Genomic DNA, 11656 nt, shown 5'->3' with positions numbered 1-11656 from the left:
CAGATTTCAAGGCAAGCAAGTCAATAGTTGTCGTCCCATTTTTACCCAAAACCGCAACTGTACCACTGGAGTGCAAATCCACCAAGTAGATGAGTTGAGAGAAAATTGCGACACGCAGGTGGCGCTACAAGAAAAGTCTCCAACATCTTAACCTGTTAGTGGTGCTACAGGGAAGTCAGGAGATCACCAAAGATTGTATAGGTTTCATCCTCTGAGGACCATTAATATCTGCACAAAATTGAATCTCAAAACAAAATTATGTAACTTTTACCTTAAAATAGCAGCTTCAAAATCATGTTGATGGTACAGAGTCTTGCAATAGGGTGAATGGTGTCTCTGCCTGGTTGTCCATTCCACCCCCCTGTCGCTTGTTTCACTATGTAACTTCAGTGAGAGGGTAGGATCACAGCGTTACATACATGTTTACTTCAACACATAACATTGTGATGATGTGATGAGTTTTCTTGGTCAAATTGTTGCAGAGCTAGAATTTGTGTTTACGACAACAGACAGTGGTGTTGCACTCAGAAACTGTTGGGGGCGCCAAATCACACAAAATGCCAATTTCTACATAATGTTTCTTTTTTTAGCGATTCTTGATCGTCAGACAGCTGATTATTGAGTCTCAGCCCTAAGTTGCCAAATACCAACACTTGGGGTTGGTGGCCCAGATCCAAGAAGCAACCAAAAACATCTACTCGTGGACCTGGAGGATGACACTCAACATTAAACCATCTTTTTCCAGAACCACTTGCAGCAGCTTTAAACTATTCAGTCGCTGTTAAGATATTTCAGCCTGGAGTAAAGTGGTGGACCGACCAATCAGCAGGCCAACACCGCTCTCGAGCTGCCACCATGGCCTAAAGGTGTAAATACAACTCTGTTATTGGATTTAGCAACAGGTTGTTCGTGAGAGGTTGAACAGGAAACCAGAGTTAACTGACCTGAAACAACATTGCTATGTAGGATAAAATATGTTTCTTTGTCTGGCAAACAAATGTAATAGATATTTGTTCATGCTTATTCACAACTTATTTAGTGTAATAACACTAGGATCAATATGCTATATGGTTATTTCTGTCACCTTTATCAACTGTATAAGCCCAGTTTGTGATAAAGAGATGAGTTATTTCTGATGTACTTTTCTACATATTTGGTTTAATACAGTCAGAAGAGAAGAAAAGAATATCTGAAGGTGGAAAAAGCAGTTTTACAATTATTATAATTTTTTACACACAGCTTTGAGGTTTCTGAGAGCCCAAACAACGAGAAAGTAAAGCCAATATCAACAAAAACACACCAGTATTATGGACTACTGGGCTGCTGCCAATGCTCTACTCGTATATGTAGTTAACATGTTATTCATCCACACGTATCTTAATCGTGGTGTTCAATATGGAGCTGATTTGTTGAGACCACCGTGTAGTACGTTTTTTTCTGTGCAGCCATTCCTCAAGCGTTGCTTAATGCCACACTGACGATTCTTCAATCTGCAGACCTCCAAATGAGCAGAATCCCAGCATCCCTCTGTGTGTCTATACAGTATATTCCCATCTCTATTGTGGGAAAACTCGTTAGTATCTCTTTCACTGAGACCGTCATCTCAGCCTGGGTGGGTTTTTAACCCTGTCTGTTCCCTTCATTCCTCCCTCGCCTATGAATAAACTATTGTAAGGCAGAGCTAAAGACATCATCCTGCAGCAGCTTCTGTGCTCTTCCTTCTCTCCGTACCTTCCTCTTCTCCTTTTCTCTTTGTTTTAAATTGTTTCCCGATCACATTTTTCACCCGCTCTCTAATGTCAGTTAAGGCTGCTTCTCTCTGTGGTCAGGCGCCTTCATTCCCAAACTCACATGCAAGAGCAATGCATGGATCCAATTATTGATGTTATGCCTGTAAGGATAACTGGGGATGGCAGGAGATTTTGGGATGGCACTGGAGGAGCACGCCTTGTGGCCATTTCAGAATGAGCTGATGGCTGGTAGACATGAAGAAGAGAGCAGAAAGAGTCTGAAAGGCAGCGGCTTTGAAGACAGACAGCAAATAGAGACAGCCCTTAACATCATGACTTCATTAACACCAATTTCTTTTGTTTCTCTCTCTCTCTCTCTCTCTTTATTATGAGAAAATGATTAATCCCATAATAAATCTGCAAAGTTAACAGTATAATATTCAGCAGCTCACCTGGCTAAATAACTTTGAGCTGTTACTCACTGGATTGGGTGAATTTATAAATCTTTTGGCGACCTCTTGTGGTTAAAAACATGTTTAAAGAAAAGAGCACAACATCTGCTAATCAAATGGAAAATAATGTGAGGAAGTACTTCACTACGGAAGCCCTAAAGGGCCATGCATTCATACATTTTATTTCCTCCATTTTCCCGTGATAACGAGTTAATTTCATTTGTTTTCTCGAGATCTCGAGTTATTATCTCGAAATAACAACTGCTGTTTTCCCGAGATAATGGCATAATTTTCTTGAGATCTCTAAAATGTATGAATGCAATGCCCTTTAGGGCTTCTGTAAAATTGTACTCAGTACTCAGTTATGATTTTAGACGTAGCTGAGTAGATTACATGGTGTTATGCATGCTTACGTACGAGTATACAAACTTGAAAATGACTTATTTGAGTAGAGGTAATTAGTAAACAAAAAACTTGGCAACTGTAACAGAATAATGTCTTTTTTGTGAGTGTAAACATGAGTGAGCACTGAGCGGTGCAGCCTTCTTGCATTACAAATGAGACAGAGGAAAACAACAGTTTTATACTTGAGAAAATATCCAAAAACTGTCATCTATAAGGGTTTTGAAACAGGAATTCTAACTTGAAGTCCATTTTACTTTTTCTAGTACGAGGTCAGACATTTTTGAGTTCTGATATGTCCTGAACGCAGCATTAGTGTGTAATGTAGGACACAGCTTCAGCGTTGACTTTCTAACTATTCCTTTGATTAATGGATTTCAGATTTCTTTGTAACTGAGGAAGAAGCTCACACCAAAGATTATAAATGTTTCTCTAAATTGTAATTTATTTAATAAATTGACAAGTAAATATTCAAAAAGTCTTGGGTGCATGTCCAGAGAATTGTATCAGTTACAAAAGTCAGTAAAATTAGTATTGCATGGGTTCCCTCGGTCACTAGAGGGCGCCACCAGTTCAACCTGGAAATACAAGACAATCATTCTGATCAACATTGACTTCGTCTTCCATTTATAACATCAAAGACTGAAGCATTATTTTACAGGTCTGTAATTTCCTGCTTCCTGGAGAGAACTATGTACATTCATACTTTTCATATTGAAAAAAGAAACAGTGTTCGTCTTTTACACATATGGATTATACCATTTTCAATAATAAATGGATAAAGAATGAATATTTTTATTATTTGTGTTTAAATGGAGTCTTTGCCTAGAATTATTACCAGGTTGCACAGTTCTTCTCAGGAAATTAGCGACCCATAAAATAAAACGTCACTGAAATTTTTATTGAACATTTCAGACCAGACTGATGCAACAGTGTTTGACTACAAGAACCTTGAGAAATATTTTGCTTTTGTTCAAAATTCTTCAATCCCAGTGTGTATAACAAACGCCCATTATTGCAGGTAATAGTTTTTTTTGCATTTAATAATGGAGCCTTAGATAAAAAGCTTTCTGTTATTGCTGGTGCAGTCTTCATTAGTCTCCAGCAGTGAGCAATGCAGAGATGTAGCCTCTCCTTTTCTGTTAAAATGATTCTGTCAGACGCATGACAGGCTACAAAAGTCTGTTTATCAATGGTTCATTCCCTTTAAAGCCAGTGGGAATAGGCATAGTGATGCTCCTTCATCTCATCTGCTAAATCATGTTGTTGTTGTTGAGTTTGGTCCACTCAAAGATGTCCTGCTCGCACACAATGTCTGAGTTGATCAGCAGGTAGCGGTCACCCACGCAGAAGTGCTTCTGGCAGGCGGCACACTTGAAGCACTCCAGATGGTAAACCTTGTCCCGCACACGCATCGTCATCTCGAACGCTCGGATCCTCTTCTCACAGGAAGCACAGAGACCGTCCTGACCGAAAAGCCTGCGAGGATGAGGAAGATATTAACATGGAAAACCTTCACAGAGCCTCTTTATGAAACAGGACCACAAGAATAGGCTTGGTGGCACTTCTGGGTTGCTGGGGCAGCTTCCTGACATTTCTTCCAATGTTTTCTCCCTGCTACAGGGGTTTTTTCTAACTTGAATCGAGCCTCTAAGGACGGAGGATCTACTTCACTGCACAGATTGCAAAGCCCACTGAGGCTGATGGTGATTTTTGCTATATAAATAAAAATGGACTTGAACTGACTTCGCTTGAGTTGTTCCTTATTTCAAAAAGGCTTTTATTAAACAATTCATCGACATTCCAACGTGTGAAAAAGTTTTGTTCATCACAAATATTTATGGGATTTGGGTGTTTCTAACACTTCTTTAAAGGATGAGGCTGGCGTTATTCTATATTTCTGCTTAGGGCTACGACTAACCATCATTTTCACCATTAATCGCTATACTCTTTATTCTATAAAATGTCATAAAAACTTTGAAAAAGGCCCAAAGTGACGTCTTTAAATTGCGTCTTTTGTCCAACCATCAGTTCATCTTCATTTACTTTCATAATTTTAGAAGATGGAACCAGCAAATGTTTGACATTCTTGCTTGAAAAGTGATTTAAAAAATGAATTAATCAGCTTTCTATCAGCTAATCAGTTAATCGACTGATCTTTGCAGATCTTTTCCTGTTATTGTCAACAAACCTCTTGAAAAGACTAAAACCAACAGTGAGTTAGTCCGTCTCTTAATATTTTCCAACCCTACCCTGCCTGTTGCACTCAGCCCTGAGCTCGTTTCCTATGAAGATGTTAATCCTTTAAAACAGGTCAGCTGAATGATTTCCTTAAACAGCTCAGAAATGTGGGTTTCAGCACAGGGCATTTGTTTGGGACTTTTTTCACGTGCATATGAACATGTTTGGTGTGCTGGTGTTTACCTGTTTACAGCACCACAACAGTGACTCTGGGACGTACTGAAAATAAACTAAAGGTTTATTTTTGATGGAGGTGCATTTTTTTTCATTGGACAATACAGGTTATCATCAGACTTCCCTTTTAATCACTATGACCCTCTTATGACACTTTCCTGTTGAGCATGACCTCGTCACATAACAAATCAACAAGCTGCTTGATTGAACCATGATGTCGTGACGTAAACCAACCTGAGGTAGTCTCTCCGACATAACTTTCTTCCCAGCTTGTAGTAGAGCCGGCGGCCCACCTCTCCGAGTCGGCAGCCACACAGGTCGCAGCTCAGGCAGTCCTCATGCCAGTACTGCTCGATGGCCTTTAGGAAGAACCTGTCACCGATGCTCTGCTGACACCCACCGCATGTCAGCAGGGACGGTGGCATCTGGAGGACCTCGTCCACCGGCTCCCTGGACGAGACAGAAAACTGGTTAGAAAACACATGAGGGTTTTTTCTCAATTTAACACTTGCTCTATAAAATGTCTGAGAATAGTACGAATTAAAAGAGTGACGTCATGCTGTTTGAGAATGTGATTGAAATGTTGGTTGAATTGTTCACATTTTGAGATTTATATAAAACAGCATAAAGTCAAGACTTCTTGCACTTCCATTGGTTTGTTCCATGATTTGAATTTGTCCATCTTAAAGGAACAGTTAACCCAAAAAATTAAAATGTAGTCATTATCTACCCAAAGATAAGTTTCCTATCCTCAAAACATTTCTGGAGCTTCACGGCAAAACAGCGCTGCAGCATTCTCCTAAACAACTGAGGTAGCTGGGTTGGAGCCATTTAAAGTATTTTTCGGTTGTTTTTTTTAACATTTTAAAACAAGTCCCCATCTGCTTCAGTTGTTTAGGAGAATGCTACGACGCTGTTTTGCCTCGAAGCTCCACAAATGTTTCGTGGGCTACGAAACTTCAACTGACTTTCCATCGGCATGAGGGCGAGTAGATAACGACTGCATTTTCATTCTTTGGGTGAACTTATCCTTTAAGTTTCTTTAGGTACAATTTGACAATGTCCACCTGAGGGAGCCATTGGATATCGTTAAATACAGCAAAGTATAGCCACACAGAACAAATTGTACTTTATTAAAACCCCTTTAAAATTCAGTTTTCCTCCAGTATGTCCTTTTAGGTAGCGCTCAGATTGTTAAACTCGCATTATTCCACACTGTCTGATGGCATCATCCATATAATCTATATCTAACTCTTCACTGAAACTATACGATGTTTAGAGAAATATCCAACCCCCTTCAGATCCCTTCAGTTGTTTCATCAAATGTAAATGTAAATCTACCTTTCTTGAGCGTCTCTTCAGTCTGACAAACCTGGTATTTCTTTTTTATTTAATATTTTTTGCAAACTATGAGATTTTAAAATAAACTTTTGAATAATGTCTGGATTCACAGCCACTGACAGGCTGCTTTTGAGGGAGAAAGACTCCTTAAATAAAGTATATCCTGATATATAACACCTTTAGCACACTTTACTTGTTCTGTAAATGTACTTTTTATTTTCTCACCCCCTTTTTTACACACACACAACAATCCTCTCATGTACTATTTCTCTTGCCCGTACCAGCAGGAGCCTCCTGACCTCCTGCTATCAGCCATCTGCAGATAGTTTGGCTTTCATCACGCTCATGCGTCCTTCACGGTCTTTTTTAACACTATTTGCACTTCACACATCTACTTACTCATTGGCTTCCAGTGTCTTCCTCTCTATCGTGGATGTCATGTCTATCATATGATGTCCAGTCTGCTCCAGATCAGGTTTCAGGGCTCCACAGCCGGCTCGGCGGCGAACCTGTGAAGAAGAAGGCAGCCGAGACGCGCAGCACCTGCTCCCGCAGCCTCCGAGACGCAGCTACTGCGCTTTTTCTGTGTTAAATGAAGGCGAGTGCGTCCTGAGGAAATGGCCGCAAGACATGAAAATGTGCGCTCTAAGCAGCTAGGCAGTGATGGAGGACACTGTCATCATTTCCTGAGGCAGTAACCCGCGGTGACACCTCCATGTCATCTAAAGTGTGCTGTATCTTTCTGCTGGACTCGGAGGACTGTGGATTAAAACGCCTTCAATAGGATCAGTCGGTCAGTGTGGCTGCTCTCCGTGCGTCTCCTCCGAGGTGAGCGGGCTGCAGACGCGCTCCTCCGCCGTTATTGTGCAGCAGCAGCGGCGGCAGCATCGTGTTTAAATACGTCGGCCCCCTCGGTCTCTGCTTTCGTTTCCCTCTTCCTGCTCACGACTGTTTGACAATGGGGGGAAATCGGTCTTAAAGCGACAGTTAAACGCTGGTCTGCTCCTGCAGGCGTGCAGGCAGGTCGTGACTGAGACTAATGACTTCAGTATTGTGCTTTGCTTCATGGCAGAAGATAAAGAGCGGACTGATGCAATTAGTACAGGCCGCGTGTGTTTTCTCAGTCATCAGTGTCTCATTACTTCGCTTATTTAAAAAATAAATAAATGAATAAATAAAATAGAGACATATAGTTTTTGGTACCACTTTTAAATAAGGAACCCTTGAGTTGTAACTTATGAGTTCATTAATGATTCATAAATCATTAACTTGTGTTTTATTGATCAGTTATAAGCCATTCATCAGAAAGAAACTTTTGAGTTGAAAAGTTGTGAAACATTTCTGTGGTTGGTGAGTCGTTAAGGCAACGCTTTGTAATAACCATTATTAATAAATGTTACATTTATGGTTAACAAAGCTTTAGTTATCGTTATCGTTAGCAAACAACAACAACAACAGTTAGGCCTAGTTTTTTTCATTTCTGGGTCATGCCAATATCTAAAGATAGAGGGGAAAAGAGAAAGAAAGAAAGAAAGAATAACATGAAAAAAACACATGAAATCAAAAGTTTCAAATGAATTACACAAACCATTATAAACCATTTATTTAGCTTTATAAACATCAGTTGCAACTTTATAGATAAACTACACAGTATTTATCCACCATTTACAAAGTATTAAAAAGCATCAGTTGCAACCAGGGCTGTCACGATATCAGATTTTCACTACATGATCATTGTAGCCAAACAAATTCACGGTAGCAATTTTATCGTGATAGCTATTAGTATAGTATAGTATTAGTATAGTACAATTCATCTTCACTGTGAGTTTTCTCTCTTTTTTCTGCAAATAAATCTCACTCACTAGGAGTATAAGGAGGTGGAGAGAGAGGCTGTGTAACCATAAAGTGAACAAAAAGAAATGACACAAGGCTACAAGTTCTTAAAACTCCAGGAGTTGATTGTAGTAGTTTACCTGACTAACTGAGGAGCTGCTAAAAAGAAAAAAAGAAAAAATTAAAACAAATGTCCTGGAGAAATGTAACTCAGCCAGTGAGACAAACCATAACAACTGTTCATATTTCAAACAGAGACGGTATATCATATAAGTATTAGTATTATATGTGTATTAGTATTATCCCCTAAAAAAACTCATAATATCAACAGTAAAATTACTCATTATGCACCTTTCACTCTGTTTTAATATGTACATTAAAGGGTTATTGACAGTGTTTCCTTTAAGAAGGACGTGTTACACCTGCAGGGATGCGGTTAGTTTTACCTGTGTATTGTAGTGAAGTTTTAGCTCGGACATTTATAAACTCATCATCTGTTTTCTATGTAAAATCATAATCTGCCTCGTAACCTCCACTCAAGTGTATCTTCTTTACAGAGCTCTTGGATTACAAGACAGACGCTCTGATGTGTAAACTGGTGGAAGAGAGATAAAATATCCTGAAATAAGATCTTTTGAAAGTTGTCTCTGTGATAAATGCATACAACCATATTTCTTGGTCTAGTCACAGCCTTTTCTTTTCAAACCAGAGCCGCTGCGGGCCCTTCTTCTTATCTGCTGCCAGTGCCTCGGGGAAGCCTGCAGGAGGGAGGGACACAGGCAGCAGTTGGACTGGGGAGGGAGATAAAGCACCTCAACTCCAGCAGCCACAGTCGGCTCCTCAGCCAGATGCATCAGAGGAAGATCGCAGGCAAACTCTAAATTCAGGCTGAAAGCATCCCTCGGCTAGACAGCTGTTGGACTGTGTAGGCTCACTGGATAGATACCAAGCTGAGAAGGCCCAAGAGCAAGGTGAGCATGGCACTGTGTTGTGCCAGCTGCACAGAAAGCAGAGCAGCTTGACAGAGATAAAACTCTAAACTACGTGTCCTTCAAATGGAAAACATTTTAGGAACAAGATGTTCACCCACTGCCTTCGTACAACAGCACAGTGGGAGAGCTGCGGTGGCTTGAACACTTATATCCCACGTTAACTTCCCTCAGTTAGGGTATAGGCATAACAGCAAATCTCACCAGAAGATCCACTCCATACCTGATCCAGAGCTTTTCCATCATTTCACATGATCTTCCTCAACTGAGGTGAGTTTGCCCAGTTGTCACGAAAAACTAGATGTTCCAATTTACTTGTTTATTAGCACTTTAAGGACCTCTTGTCCATGTTGGATTAAAAATTAATATATGGATGTCTATGTTTCTGTTTTCTTGACAAATTCCATCTGCTGAGGAAGATTTTTGAAAGAATAGCCGCAGAATAGCGATTAAGTTTCTGTCACCTTCTGTTTCTAAGGTCAATAATGAACTTTCAGTCTCAGTGTCACTAAAGTGGAGGAGGATATGTTTTCACCCGTGACCATTTGTTGGTTTGTTGGTTTGTCAGCAGGATTACAAATAAACTATTGAACTGATTTCCACAAAACTTGGATGGAGGACGGGTCTCAGCCCAGAATAAACCTAACTAACTTTAGGTGTGGATCTATATAAAGGGACAGATCCAGGATTTTTTTTTACTTTTTCAACATTTTTGTTAATTTACTCAGGGTATAATGCATGGATCTTGATGGGGGAAAAAAATCTGGTGGATTTACGTGTCTGGTATCTATTAGGGATGGGCCTTTTAAGCAAAAATGCTCGTCGATAGTCAGTGGGAACTATTCGACGATGATTCGAAGTTAGACAACCCCCATCTCCCACGGTGGTATCACGTTATTTCCAGTCACTGGTCAAAAATCATGACCCATCCTTTACATCTATGAGTCCAAAAGGCCTTGGCAGAGGTGTGCGCTACCTATTCTAGTTATCAATATATTTAATCCTCAGATGATATTTCTATGACTTGCATATTCCTATGCATATTTTTTTCCTTTGTTGTTCAGCCTGTCTGGTATAAAGTTTTAAAGTTTAGTGGATTTGTACAGCGTTTGTTTGATGAACCCAACTGAAGCTCTGTGGGGTTTGAAGAGCTTAATAGAAATTACACGTTGGTACCATGATGTCTCAACCCAATGCAAAACAGAAAGAAGAGAAAGTAAGTATGATATGACACCGGAGTCATCGACTGTTTCCTGTGGAGTTGACTGAGAAAGCCCAGAGGATGTGCAACTGGCATGCAGAGATGAAGCTTTCCTGGGGGGGGTTTGGTGCACGCTGCATTCACTTCCTACCCCTCCCCTAACACATGATGGCACCCCTCTTGGCTTCCCAGATAGACAGCTCAGCTCCAGATGGTTCAGTATGATAGGTGTAACAAGGCTTACAGTGCACCATAAAAACTTGTTGGCATTAGGCGGTAAAAGCCTTATCTGTGTCTTTAAGCTTCCTAAATGTCACCAGTAAGGAGATGCAAGCTTCATGTCTCAATCTCAAATGTTTCATCATTCATGTTATGTTATGGGCTGTTCTGGCAATATTTTCCTGCTTCTTTCCCGTCTAAGGTAGAATTTGGGGAGCAAACGGTTAAGAATGTAGACAACCTTGTGGGAAGTGGTGTCACTCATGTCCAGCTTCCTGTTTTGCCTGTTTGGTACTGAGAGCATTATGGAGTTGAAAGCAGAGTGGAATTTGAGGGCAGCTGGAAAATGAGCGTCAGCACAAAGCAAACAGTGAAATTCTACCAAACAGCTCGTGCTCCCTTCTCTCATCATTCAGCAAGTAATGTTAATTCATCACAAGTTACACAAAGTTCATCAAGGCTGTGGTGGGATCCCACCATCACGCGAAATCATTAGAGACTTCCCATTAAATAGATCTCCATAATTATAAGTGGAACAAAGATGGTAATCCATAGTCATGGACTGTCTGGACACAGGCTTGCAGGCTCATTTCCTGAAATAAGAGGGCCCTGGACGTATTGTTGACTCTTTGATAGCACAAATTCTTGGACAGCAATAGCAAAACTGACCACTTCCTGCCTAATCTAAAGTGACAATAGACTAGAGACTAGAGTGATAATTAGACTGTAACAGGTCTACGAAGGTGGAGATGTTTTGTTGATCACTGCTCAATCAGAGAACTATGAAATTCATTGTAAGTTTTAAAATGTCATGGCGTAAAGGTCAGAGGTCAGACGAGGAACCACCCTGGAATTCTTTCAGAAAACGGCCGGTGGATTGTGTTCAGTGTTGCTGTTTGATTGAAATACAGCAGGCTGCGGAAATGACTCACTCGTTAAAAGGGAGCTTCACTCACCCTGGGGAACTTCACATAATCAGTATTATCCCTGAAAGAAAACACTTTCAGTGGACCAGTGCAATCAAAAAGCTACGCAGCCATGTTAACTGCTTCCTGTATTCGGCAAACAAAAGAA

General features: G+C 40.4%; 1 protein-coding gene across 1 annotated transcript; it reads right to left on the bottom strand.

Moving 5' to 3' along the window:
* Window positions 1-3009: 3009 nt before the first annotated feature.
* On the bottom strand, window positions 3010-8130 carry lmo2 (LIM domain only 2 (rhombotin-like 1)). Its single transcript, XM_084363196.1, has 3 exons — window positions 6740-8130; window positions 5234-5449; window positions 3010-4063 (listed from the first exon to the last, which is right to left on the bottom strand). Exons 1-3 carry the CDS (start codon window positions 6787-6789, stop codon window positions 3838-3840), a joined length of 492 nt encoding a protein of 163 aa, XP_084219322.1. The 5' UTR covers window positions 6790-8130; the 3' UTR covers window positions 3010-3837.
* Window positions 8131-11656: the final 3526 nt, after the last annotated feature.

Source organism: Pagrus pagrus (assembly GCF_965226575.1).
Source record: "Pagrus pagrus genome assembly, chromosome: 10".
NCBI classification, from domain to species: Eukaryota; Metazoa; Chordata; class Actinopteri; order Spariformes; family Sparidae; genus Pagrus; species Pagrus pagrus.
Note: the sequence above shows the minus strand (reverse complement) of the source record. Positions and strands in the feature narration are given on the sequence as shown.

Bases quoted from the DNA above. Each gene is read 5' to 3' on its own strand.
- lmo2 (XM_084363196.1), bottom strand. From the start codon at position 6,789: ATGATAGACATGACATCCACGATAGAGAGGAAGACACTGGAAGCCAAT. The intron at 5,450-6,739 runs GTAAGTAGATGT...TGTCTCGTCCAG, and splicing joins AAGACACTGGAAGCCAATGA to GGAGCCGGTGGACGAGGTCC. The intron at 4,064-5,233 runs GTTGGTTTACGT...TCATCCTCGCAG, and splicing joins TGTCGGAGAGACTACCTCAG to GCTTTTCGGTCAGGACGGTC.